The 12,536-nt window shown below is 37.2% G+C and overlaps 1 protein-coding gene across 1 annotated transcript; it reads right to left on the bottom strand.

The window, feature by feature from the left end:
- LOC133523511 (type 2 phosphatidylinositol 4,5-bisphosphate 4-phosphatase) lies at positions 1-11,028 on the bottom strand. The gene is made up of 4 exons (XM_061859154.1): positions 10,829-11,028; positions 10,424-10,599; positions 5,374-5,583; positions 1-4,575 (listed from the first exon to the last, which is right to left on the bottom strand). The coding sequence occupies exons 1-4, from the start codon at positions 10,869-10,871 to the stop codon at positions 4,291-4,293; spliced, it is 714 nt and encodes a 237-aa protein (XP_061715138.1). The 5' UTR covers positions 10,872-11,028; the 3' UTR covers positions 1-4,290.
- Positions 11,029-12,536: the final 1,508 nt, after the last annotated feature.

Here is a 12,536-nt window from a genome sequence, read left to right as displayed (position 1 = left end):
CCATTTATCATTACCATTTATTTGGCTTATAACTACAAATACATGTATAGCTCTAGCGTTTTATGAAAATATTAATAATTCTAATATATGTAAGTATTTTAAGTTCAGTAACCGATTTAACCGGACATACTTTAAGAGTGCATTCTGTTTTATCACAAAAAAATGAGACAATGGCATGGGAACTCCGACGCATAGTATTTACATTGATAATAAAAAGTGAAATTGATTCATAGTACGAGGAGAAAATACTTAGTTACTTGGCTCACGTTATAGTCTGTTCGGAAAGAGAAAAGTCGTGGAATATATGGGGCCCAATATATTCCACGACTCTTCTCTTTTCGCAAAGACTCGACATAGTAACTATAAATGAAATAAAATAAATATTACTATAATCTTGAGTATTTTCCGAGTATATTTACTACACCCAAATTTTGGGTTGGGTTTGGGTTACTACCAGTTACAAAGTATTTTACGACAAGCCAAATAAACTTTTGTCATTACAAAGCCAAGTAGAATGCTATCTTAACCCCTCAACTCTAGGGTCTTAATTTGCCAGCCAAGAAAAGAAAAATATTTAAATGTAAAATTGTTTTCGATTCTCTTAGCTGTCCATGGAAAATCGTTTACTGAACTAAATTTGTATATATGTTCCTACAAATAATATCAAATGTTGAATACAAGTAACATATAATATTTATGCAGGTTTAAATAAATGTACAGAATGTTAAATATTGACAATCAACTAATTAATAGTCAAATTCATTAATTATAAAACAGCTAGCTTTTCTATATTAGTACTCGTTTTTGGAGTAGGTGGTTATCAAAAAATATTATGATTATGAATTAGAATTATTACTTCCTACTCATTAGTTATTATCTGTGTTGCTATGGCCTATGAATAGCACAGGGAAAAATGGTGCTAGCAATATTGCTCAAAGTGATTTTTGCGCACCTGCTAGTAACAGATATAAAGCCAATATCATAGCCCTTCCAACGCTGAAAATTTACCGGTACCGGCCAGTAATAATCTATTATCTTTATCCTTCTACCGCTCACGTTCCTACCTAGGTATTAAGGACTTATTAAGTTCGATGACATTTAATAAGAGTAGCAATTGTTTTGTTCCGTTCAATTTTTAAACAAAACACAATCAACTCTGTTTCTTGCACTGTAGATTCAAATTTCACTGACAAATTTTGGATTTTTTCCTTGTGTGGGCCTTAGGTTATGAAAAAAAAAACAAGGAAAATCTCCAATACAATGATTATATCAGCCACAGCATATCGTTTTTACAGCAAGTGTTGTGGAGATATAAGAAAATAAGAACAAGATTGTGATGTATTACTAGCCCTATGAAAACCACGCCTATATCATGCGCGGCGCGTCATCATGAACCTTGCTGGAATGAACGAAGGTTGATATTGGCTACGTTCACGACTGTAACAATGTCCTATCGAAAGTGTACATTTTTTCAACCGTCGTGCGCTGTTGTAGCATTTAATTTCCTTACTACGAACGTCGCGCTGTCTTCCGTTGTTATAGATAGTGTCATTCGCGACGACGCGTGATTTGACTTGTATTGTCATATATGTTATTAAAGGTTAGATTGGACTAATCTGCGCCTCATGGTGGATGACACGAACTATGAAACAACAGTGGCCCACAGTCTTTATTGGAATGGCGTGAGAATCTAACTTGTCTCTCCATTAAAATCGGGTCCTGCCGTGACTCTCGTTACATTTATAAAATGAATAATTTGGTTAGTATATATACTTATTGCACTCTTTAAAACTAAAAGCTATTAATCGATAACTAATTTGATAAACGAACTAACTTTACTTCGCGCTAACTATTAGGTAAACACATTAAGCTAAGCACCGTAAATATATGAATATTTATAACAAGGATCATAATAAGCTATACCAACGATTGATTGTATTAGATGTGTTAAGTCTAAGACGAAATAGTGCTTTGAATTAGACAGCTACTGAATAGGGCACCGTACGCCTCCGTACAATAATTATTATGCGGCAACTTTGGTTGTTAAATGTTTACGTTTAACAATAGGGGGTATTACTGCAATGTTCTGCCACCAGAGGCAGCACTAGCAGATATTGTAAACCAATTATACAATTTATACATACTATGCCTTAACTATTTTTGAGAAGTTCTCACTATGACATTGATGTATCAAGACGGTTTGTTTACAGAGAGCCTATCGCGAAACGCGAAAATCTAAATTTCGTTACCTGGTTCTGTATCGCTCGAATATGCAAGAGAGCAATTTGTGTTTCGCGGTAGGCCCTCAGTATGTGCTAGTGGCGCTCTTAACGCAGAGTTTCGCGTAATATATCATATTCAGTATAACAAAAAAAATGGCGCCGTAAATCGACATATTTTATGCTATCAAATTCGGGACCACGATTTTGGCTTAACTTTACACATCTTATACCTACAAGCGATAAATCTTTGATTATACTGTATGTTCGTGACATATTTGAATCATTAGGCAGCGGAATCCTCAACAAATTACTCCATTTCGCTCATAGGTATTATAAATTTCATTGAGCTATTACATTGGATTCTGAGATTTGTGAGTATTCTACTTGAATCTAGCTGCAACATAGGCAGCATATACTTACTACGAAAAACAGTAAGGCGTGGAGAGACAAGACGCCTGATAAAACAAGAGAGATAGATTAATCCATTGCGTATATTTGCGGCTAAAATTATACTTGATACGTGAATCGATCACGGGTATTACAACACCTTACAATACAGTATTATAGTCTGACACATAGTTGCACACGCCATATTCTACAATCAAAAAATTTCCTTCCGGTAACCATCACATTTCTACAAAACGGGAATAATGTAGCTATATAGTTATCTTGGGGCCCTTGCGGATACACTTCGACCCATAAGGATCTTTTGTGTAATTACCCCCTTAGGAAAGATCCATCAACTACTCAAGAGCTTTTCCGACTATCTCCATGTGCCGGATGATGGAGCTCATGGGTAGCATTTTGAATTGCTTTGGTTCCAGATAGGCAAGTCATTCTTCGTCTGGCGATGGGCGTGACATTCATACCTTAGGTGTTTTACTGTCTCTTCCTTTTCGCCACACATTCGACAGTTGGTGTTGTCATTGTCCCATCTTAGCCAAAACTGCTTTGATCCCGTAATGGCCAGTAAATACCCCTGGTATAACTTGGAGTTGTCTTGTGCTAAATTCCCATAGCTTTTTGCTCCAGCCGGAGTCTACTACTTGCATATAGAGCTTCGAGTGCTTTAGACCCGTCAGACTGTCTCAATCTTTTTGATGTTTGGTCTTCGTGTGGTTTTTGATACCCGTTATAATGGTTCCCTGTGAGAGCCACACGAATGGTTCCGGACCTAATATTTTAAATACTTCGCCTCTTGATAAGAGACATGATGGTTAGGCTATAATTGTAGGTTTCTAGTGCTCCCATAAAAGGGCAAATTAGACATAAACGCGAATTACCTATGTACGCCAATTAAAGCTAGTCTGGTCTGGTTCCAGAAGAATTCATTTCTGTCTCCAATGAAATAAAAACAAGCTGATTCAGTCTACAAGTTACATATATACAAATGTTACACTCAAATATTACAATTATAAATTTTTATTGCGAGATTATACACATTAAACTAGCTGTAGTAGCTGTGATCTCAAAATTCCAAGTTGAGTTATGAAATGCACACCTGATAGTGATTTAAAAAAAGGTATTTAGATCTTTATTTGTATGAACTGTATTATAGTTTTACACCAAACCCGAAATAAAAATTATTCACTAACGTAAAGAATGGCATTGTTTTATGTTACAATACAATTTATTATAGACCAATATAATAAACTGTGCAGGCACAATTAAATAGATGAGACACTTCAATCAGCACAAAGATTATATAGTTTACATACTTACAGTTAGATATATGCGTTATTTATATAACTATGTATCAAAATCAAGATATTACTATTAATTTACACAACAACCCTGCCCTACAACTAAACTTTCGTCATCATAAAAATGTCAACCAATATTTTAAATAGGTAATCTCAATTATAGTAGCCAATTTTCCTCATGCTTAACTAGAGATAGCCTTAATAAATACTCGCAAGCGATCGGTACAAATGGCATTTTAGATAACGAATAATTTGAAGACTCGAAACTCATTACAACGTAAGAATGCTATATATGGAATTAACAAATTCTTATAAAAGATTCCTAGTCATAGGTTATCACAAATTCATCACGCTCAGTGCGAGTTCTACATGGGGCCCTCGATGGTGCTGACTTTCATGGCGAAGTAGTACACGGCTCGACTGAAAAGGAGGAGCGCGAGAAGGAAAGCGCCGACGTAGGCTACATACACGCCGGTGCCGTGGCTTCTGGCGGCGGCGAGCGTGCCCAGGGTGACGCCGAGCGCGACGGCCAGCACGACGAGCGCCAGCACGGCGAAGATGCCGCCGCGCAGGCGCGCCATGCGCGGGCCCACCGACGACACCTTGCGGCAGTGCGGACACCGCACCGGCGCGTTCTTCAGCAACTGGTACTGCAAACGGATAACAAGCTAGGTAACTTGGGTTGGTAAGGCTCGGATATCAATTTAATTTTCATACCCTATTTGATATCAAATTTGGTTTTGTTGGATAAAAAAACGTATTTGTTTTCATATTGACAGGTTTCGATACATTAAAACTGGTTAAATAAAATGGAAACCCTCTGAGACAATCTGCAACGTTCTTATTTATCCACTCGCTAGAGCGGACCATAATCATCCGGTACATAGAATAGAATAGGAATGGAATAATATATTTATTTCAAGAATTTGGCATTACAAGAGCAGCAGTAGGTACATTCATTCCCACACTAGGCTCAACCTGTAACGTGGGAATCTCAGAGAAGTATCGAAGTACATTTTTAGTTAATTAATGGTATACGAAAGTTACTAATACATAATATAAGAAAATGATTTTTTGCATAGTTCTTTTGAACACCAATTATAACGTAAACGCTATATCTTAATATCATTTAAATGACCGCCGTAGCGTGACTGATGAGAGCATGAGAAAGTATCTTTTATTGCTCTGAGTCACACTCTGAAAGAACACTCGTACCTAACCGTAGTATGCATATTGACTATTATTATTAAACTGCTTTGAATTTTTTACTTTTTATTTAATATTCCTACAAAGAGCATGTGGTTTCACAAAATTACAAATCCATTGCCACCAAAATAAATTAAAAGGTTCCGTAGTATTCAGTCAGGGTTTCCCTTCAGTTAAACTTTGTTGAGTGGCGAGTAAGGAGACCTGACCTGACCTGACTACCTAAAAGTTTCGTAAATTACCAAGAATGTGTCCTGGCAGTGCGCGCACACGACGCGGCACATGCCCGGCAGCGTGGGCACGGGCGGCGTGACGGGCGACGGCGCCAGGTTGATGATGCGCTTGCAGTCGGCGCGCGGGCACGCGATGCGCTGCGATGACGACTTGCATATCAGCAAGCAATTGCACGGGCATCGCACGTACTTTTTGCCTGGTGGCGCGTTCCTTATAGGCTGCAAGAATACACGTTAGCTATAGATGTTTGAGTTACAATATTGAAGAATCAGCAGGTCACGCATTTCATTGAGTTGATATGTAGAAAAGAAAGGTCTGAGCCTGGTAATACTTTATTTTATTGCTTTTTGGGAAGTGCGTGTTTATGTAGTTCTGGGAGTGAGACTATTATATAGGCTCTTTAGATATGCTTTCATGTCATGTGCATAGCGACCTTTCCATCAGAAAATGATCCTTATGCTCCATGTGGCATAAGGAGCGTTTTCTGATGGAATGGTTCTTATGCACAAGAAGCATGACGACCCTTATCTGATGGAAAGCCACATATATATCAATTGCCAGAGCTCAACGAGGGGGGGTCGGGTTTAGGGTCGGCAACGCGCATGTAACTCCTCTGGAGTTGCAGGCGTACATAGGCTACGGAGACTGCTTACCATCAGGCGGGCCGTATGCTTGTTTGCCACCGACGTAGTATAAAAAAAAAAATATTCTGTCACACATCATGTGTCACTGTCACGTACTTATCTGTTACTAAATGAAATACAATAGTATTTTTAACTTTTGCTGAATAAAAAAATGCATATCTATTACCTAATCCGTTTTATATACCTACTTACTTATAAGGAAGTGTACCAAATTTTAAAGTATGTATGGCCTACACTTACACCAACCGAGTGAAACGGAAAGCCCAGACAGATTATTTATTTGGTTGCGATGTGGGTCAATATCCGGACATATTGGCCGCGTGGATTAAATTTCATTAACTCCACGAATATTGCCCTTGCGGCGACAAGTGGCGACTTTTCGATGTTTACTTCAGTTTAGGCTTGGAGGATTTAACAACTGGAGTCGCCGTTAAGAGCTTACCCCTCTGTCGAAAACCTTGGCCAATGGTCATCTGTATTGGACTGACGTTTATCTGACATGGCTATATGTACGTTACGTACAATTAGCCATACATTTGACGTGCCCCTCCCCCGCAAAAATCGGCAGACAGTTTTGTACCGAAAATTACAGATAAAGCGTCTCCAGTTGTTAAATCCTGCAAGAGTTAAGGTGTTCTTACAGTTATATACGTACATAGCTATGTAGACAATAGAATGAAAATGGAAGTATACACGTTTATGACTTATGACAGTGATTGTAGTCATGAGTTCATATGAAAAGCCAATTTTGCTGCTCATTATTTTAAAATCTATATGCCAGCAGCATATGGCAGCAAACGAAGTACTGACCTGAAATTAAATTGTTTGTGTCCTTTGTTCAATTAATTAAATCGGCACAATGAGAATCAATACTGTTCTGTTGGTTAGGCACTTAGTTAATAAGTTGCAATTCCAGTTGTATTTAGCTTCTAGTTTTAGAGAAAATACTTAGTCTACAGAACAACATTTTTTGCCCACTACACACTTTGCGGTATACTGGTTTACTCGTGCTATTCACTTTGCTATATTTGCAAAAATATTTGTGTTAATAGATTCTTAGAAGTACAGTGACAAAAATTGTACGTGGTCAGGCCAAATAAACGCTGTTCAAAATTTTGTCTAGCTCAAATAGATACATTGCAATAAAAAAATACTAATTTTTATTCAATACGCGTATCCCTGTGACTAAACTTTGAGTGAGTCACTGCCATGTAAGGTGTTTGTCAGTAATGTTAGTAATTATACATATGTTAAACTCGATAACTATGATTGGTTGAAGACTAGTTGACATACATGCTTGGCACATAGTTGTGAAGTCTCATGTTTATATGTAATAAAAACTTATTATTATATCTAATCAGCCCATGGATGACAGTTACAGATACTAGGCAGCTTTAATGTCAGAACAAAGACTTAATATAAGAGTTAACTGAATAAAATCCACCTTATTTTAGTAATTGAGCCATGTATTCTTTTGAGTATCTTTAAAATCGTAGGCAGTTCATTTCTTTCCAATGCCCCGGAAAACCAAACCAACTTATTTTTATACTTGTTGTGTGGATTTTTAGCGATAGGGTTGTATAGTCATACTATAAGCGGAAATGCATTGGCCGGTTCAACTGCTCTTTACACAGCATTGCAACAATCACCCGTCAGGGATGCAGTGGCCATTGATGATGATGATATATGGATTTTTAATATAATATACTTTCTCCTTTATCTAAAATTCGATAGTTAGAAAATTACAAGGTTATACTTTATGATTCTTTGTACTTAAGGGGGTATGATTCTTTTGTACCTAACGCCAATGACCTTCGATCTGAATCCCTTAGTTTTCTAATGTTTTTTTTATAGCTAATCATATTAACAGCAACGCTGTAAGCAATATAGTATACTATATTTACTTTAAAATTCACTGTCTTCGAGATATTTGGCATCAAATTTGAACAATTTTAGGGCAAAAAACTGGTTAACTGGCCATAACTTTTGTGTTAATTAGTTTAAAATTAAAATCTCTGACCAGTTTTAGACAGTCAAATACAAACCCAAATGTGTAGATTTCATACATGTAAAATACTTCACAGCAATCTAGTATAAACGAAATAGTGTTTTTTTTTACAATGTTACAAAAAAAAGTGTTAATTTCTTTCAAAATCTGGCAGACCAGAATGGAGAAAAAAAAATTGAAGAACCAATACCTGTTTGTCTTATAATTTTATCTATAGTGCAAATGAAGGAGTAACGACTCGAAACTAGTTAAAAATCGATGAAAACCGTGGGGAGCCCCTTAAGACGAAATAGGATGACTGCTTCTTCAGACAATTGTATGGAGAAGCGGTTGTCCACTATCCTCTTAAGGACACTGGTCACTCTGTTTACCCTCTAATTGCTGAATATTTCCAAGCAGTACAAACCAACACTTAAATCAGGAAAACATTAAGAATTTTCCAAATTTAAAAACTGTTAAGCAAATTTTACCTTGATATAGCATATTCATGCACCTATTTGCTTATCAGCTCAAATACAAAACTGATTGTATTCCAAGCTAAAACTTGGTATTTGTGGATAATTACAATGTAACCAATAATTGGAACAAGTATTGCAATTTGTGGTTAATGACCTCAAACATTAATGGCATTATGCATAAACTAATAGTCTAATTATTAAAGCCAAAATGTTAGGTTGCATGGATATCTGAATGGTTGTCACTCTCCACCGGGCACAGATAGGTATATCGGCTTAATATAAATTATTCCAATTTGTCCCAGACTCTTGTATTGTGGTCATCACATGGGGGCGGGGACAAGTGGGAATACACAGCTGAATATAATATTTTTGTATGAAATTTGCTGAACAGATCACTCATAACTTGGGTTAGCAACCAAGAAATTTTACTCAAAAATGATCTCCTAATGCAGAGGGCACGACATCTTTATGGCTATGTGCTTTATTGACTACGCAAAGGCTTTCGATTGCATCCACTGAAGTAAAATGTTCAACGTTATGGGCGAAATGGGGATTTCTTGTGCAAAACTTGTACTTAAGTACATATAAAAAAGTTATTAAAATGCACTTATTAAAATCTAACACACAAGCTACTTATACTAAGAATCCTACAATGTTTTTTTTTATTACATATAAGACATTAATATATGTATTGTTCTTTTTTCTCTGAACTCCCCATCGGCACACAAACCTCCTCAAGGTTTTGCCTACAATGGGTTTTGTATTAAATTCTAGACTGTAACTTGTTTGTTTATTCAATAATTTAAAAAAAAAAGTTGCGTGTCTAGAGTGGGATAGAGGACACTGTCACAACCCTTTAGATCTGAACGAGGAGTGCGGCAAGGCTGTATTTTGTCACCGCAACTGTTCAATCTCATTGGTGAACATATAATGAGAATGGTATTGGAAGGCTGGGAGGGTTGGTGGCCAAAAAATCAATAATCTCCGTTTTAATCTAACAACACTACTATAATAGGTGCCTCTGAAAAAGAACTTGCAGTTCTGCTCCAAAGGATTGAGCTTGTCAGCGAGGAACATGGTCTTAAGATCAACAGAAGCAAGACGAAGTTGATGTTTATTGATCGTCCTGGTAAAATGGAGAGAACCAACGAGTTGCACGACCAAGAGGTGATTAGAAGAGCCCAGATGGCCAAAGCTGCGGTGAAACGACTCAAGAAAATATGAGAGAACAAAAGCAAAAACCGCAAAATGAAGATCAGACTAATCGGACCCTTGTTTTCTTGGCCACATGCCAAGGAAGCGTAGGGATGGATGGAAGATAGGGCGGACAGAATAACTTCAGAGACAAAACCACACACGGGGCCCTAGATAGAGCGGCTTGGAGAGCACTGGTGAAGAGTGTCCACAGTCATCACATCCCTCAGCCACGAGGATTTGACATGGAAGAAGATGTGTGTTCCCACAAAGTCACATCTCAGGGAGTCACCTATTGGTCAACTTGTGCTAATATAAACAAGTTTATAAGCATCATTATTTTGGTGATATATAAAGAAATATACACTTCAGCTGTTGTTGTAATTCATGATGTAACATAATACGAAAAGAAGACTCGTTCAAAAGTCGGGTGAATGTGGGACACAGTATTGTTTACTTACTGTTTAACAAGATTAAGATAATGAAGACTTACATTACACTGAAGGTTTTAAAAGATAAAGAATTTGTGCTTTTGGGGTTGTTGGCTATATAAATTGGAAATAGATACTTCTATCTGCTGGCAAGTTCAGGAGACATGATTAGATATGAATATAGATGACAACAGTGTCCGATAAGCAATGAGTTACTTTGGCATCATGTGCAAGGTTAGGCTGAAGGTTCTGCTAAGCATTACTTAGAGTCTTTTCAGAAGAAAAAGTAATTAATAAAAGTAGTGTTAATAGCAAAGGAGTACCGTGGCTTCGTTGCACGCGACGCATTTCACGACGTGTTGCTCCCTCTTCCCGGATATATCGATTAACGCCTGGCACACGCGGCACGTCACCAAGGGCATTCCAGCTTGCTGGTAAGGCGGAGGGAGCTCGTCGGGACCGATCGGTGATATCGTGCTCACCACATTTACCTCCTCCTCTGTCAAGCAAGCATACTTACGTCAAGAAAAACAAATACGTAACCACATACTACCGGCTCTTCCAATAACAGGAATAATCATTACACAATCTTCACAGTTCAGTTGATAATGTACGCGATGTTAACGACCCAAAATAAGCCGATTGCATTGTTTAGCAACAAAAAAAATACAAATGGGTTTTAGTTGAATCATCAGCTGTCAAAACAATAAAATCATTTATCCGCTTACCATCCCCTAATAGGGGTTGATTTTCACTTTGGCCGTCACCCATTTTATAAACTGCAAATTTAACAACACTGATTAGACTTAAATAACACGATTATTTATATTTTTTTGAAGAAACACCTGCGACTTTAACAATGGAGAAATCAATTTTTTTTCATTGAAGTTTAGGGCTGCCAAAGGCAATAAATAACATTGCGAACAAATTGCGAAACTTGATGGAAACATGTCAAGACCGGTTTTATTTTTTATGGCAACATCAAAAAGAAACGTGTAGAACGCACGGACTTATAAGATTAACCGGATAGGGTTCATTGGCCAAAAAGTGTGTCCACATGAGAAGTCAAGGTGGGCCGTTGCATCTCTTTCTAGTTAGGGTGACCATGAGTTATATGTATCTGGGATATTAGGATAACGTGGAATATACAGTTTGGCCAAGATCTTTTCTCATTTGTGCATAGTCAGAGAGAATTTTACTGTCTTTTTGCTGTGCTAGTATTTGTTGAAAATACAATGGCACACCTTTATTGTGACATGCTCATACATGGGCTTCTTTACTTTGATTTTGGACTCTGGCAACTTGTTGCTTGTTTAAATATCTATCGTTAAATTTAAATAATCACAATTATTTAGCAGTGGCGCTAGTGAGCACGTTGATAAGCTCTTAATTAATATTATAAGTTATTGTGCTCATTGACGACCTCTAACATATGTGTATATAATATACAACAGTGTCTAAAGGACGACGTGGTTTTTTTTTGTTCACCATCGCACCACTCCCTTCTGCAGCGTGACCCCGAGACCGGGATCGTGAGGAAGGTGGTCCGCCGTAACTTCTCTCGATATTCGTCCTCGCTTACACATATTAATAACTGGGGGCCTACCGCAAAAACCGAAATTCGCAAACTGCGGGGATCTTTCTCTTTGACTCTCACTAAGATGCCCGCAATTGATGAACTTCGATTTTCATAGTTATAGCCCTGGATTCCATGTGGATGAGATTAATATTTTCTAATTAAAATACTTAAGGTGTTACGATGCCGGACATGTGTTTGAAAATTAATAAATGGCGGATGTTAGCCGCCACTGTCGAACTCAAAAATGGTCACAATTTTTCATTTGTAGTCTGCCTCTTTCGCACTAATGGTATGTTCATATGCGTGATGGCTTACCTACGTTTTGCACACTTTAACTATCTTTAATTCTTTAAGCGTCTTCTACTCATCGTAGATCTGTGATTGCAACTTTCAAATTTGCCGCCTTTTTCTACTGACGAAAATGTGTGGGCAACCTATATCGAATCGATTACGTTTATATAAATAGTTAGTAAAACCGTTTCGGACTTTGGATTTCAAATTTGGCAATTAATTATTCTGTAATAGACATACCTAATTAGATAAACTTACTTAAGTACTTAATAAGAATTGTGTAAAACTGATTCACATCCTGCCGACATCATGGTCACCCTAATGAGTTAGACAATTATCGTCTTGTATTTTATCGTAAAATTGAATGATTGTGGTTCACCTGTGAAAATGTATACCACAATCAGCGAAACTTTCACTTCTACAACCTGTCATACGACATTTTTTACCCATTTTTTAAATATCGAAATATTTAATGTTGTTGTTGCAATAGGGTTGTTTCCATCTACAAATCTTAGGGCAGAATTGTATCCTAATAAATTCTTTTGGATTATAAGAACATGTTAAAT

This window comes from Cydia pomonella, chromosome 12 (assembly GCF_033807575.1).
Source record: "Cydia pomonella isolate Wapato2018A chromosome 12, ilCydPomo1, whole genome shotgun sequence".
Lineage (NCBI taxonomy): Eukaryota > Metazoa > Arthropoda > Insecta > Lepidoptera > Tortricidae > Cydia > Cydia pomonella.
The sequence above is the reverse complement of the archived record's forward strand: the minus strand, read 5'-3'. Positions and strand labels throughout refer to the sequence as shown.

What these genes read in the sequence shown, in the direction of transcription:
- LOC133523511 (XM_061859154.1), bottom strand. Translation starts at nt 10,871, where the DNA reads ATGGGTGACGGCCAAAGTGAAAATCAACCCCTATTAGGGGATG. An exon ending in TCAACCCCTATTAGGGGATG is followed by an intron (nt 10,600 to 10,828) that starts GTAAGCGGATAA and finishes CTTGCTTGACAG; the next exon opens with AGGAGGAGGTAAATGTGGTG. An exon ending in TCGCGTGCAACGAAGCCACG is followed by an intron (nt 5,584 to 10,423) that starts GTACTCCTTTGC and finishes GTATTCTTGCAG; the next exon opens with CCTATAAGGAACGCGCCACC.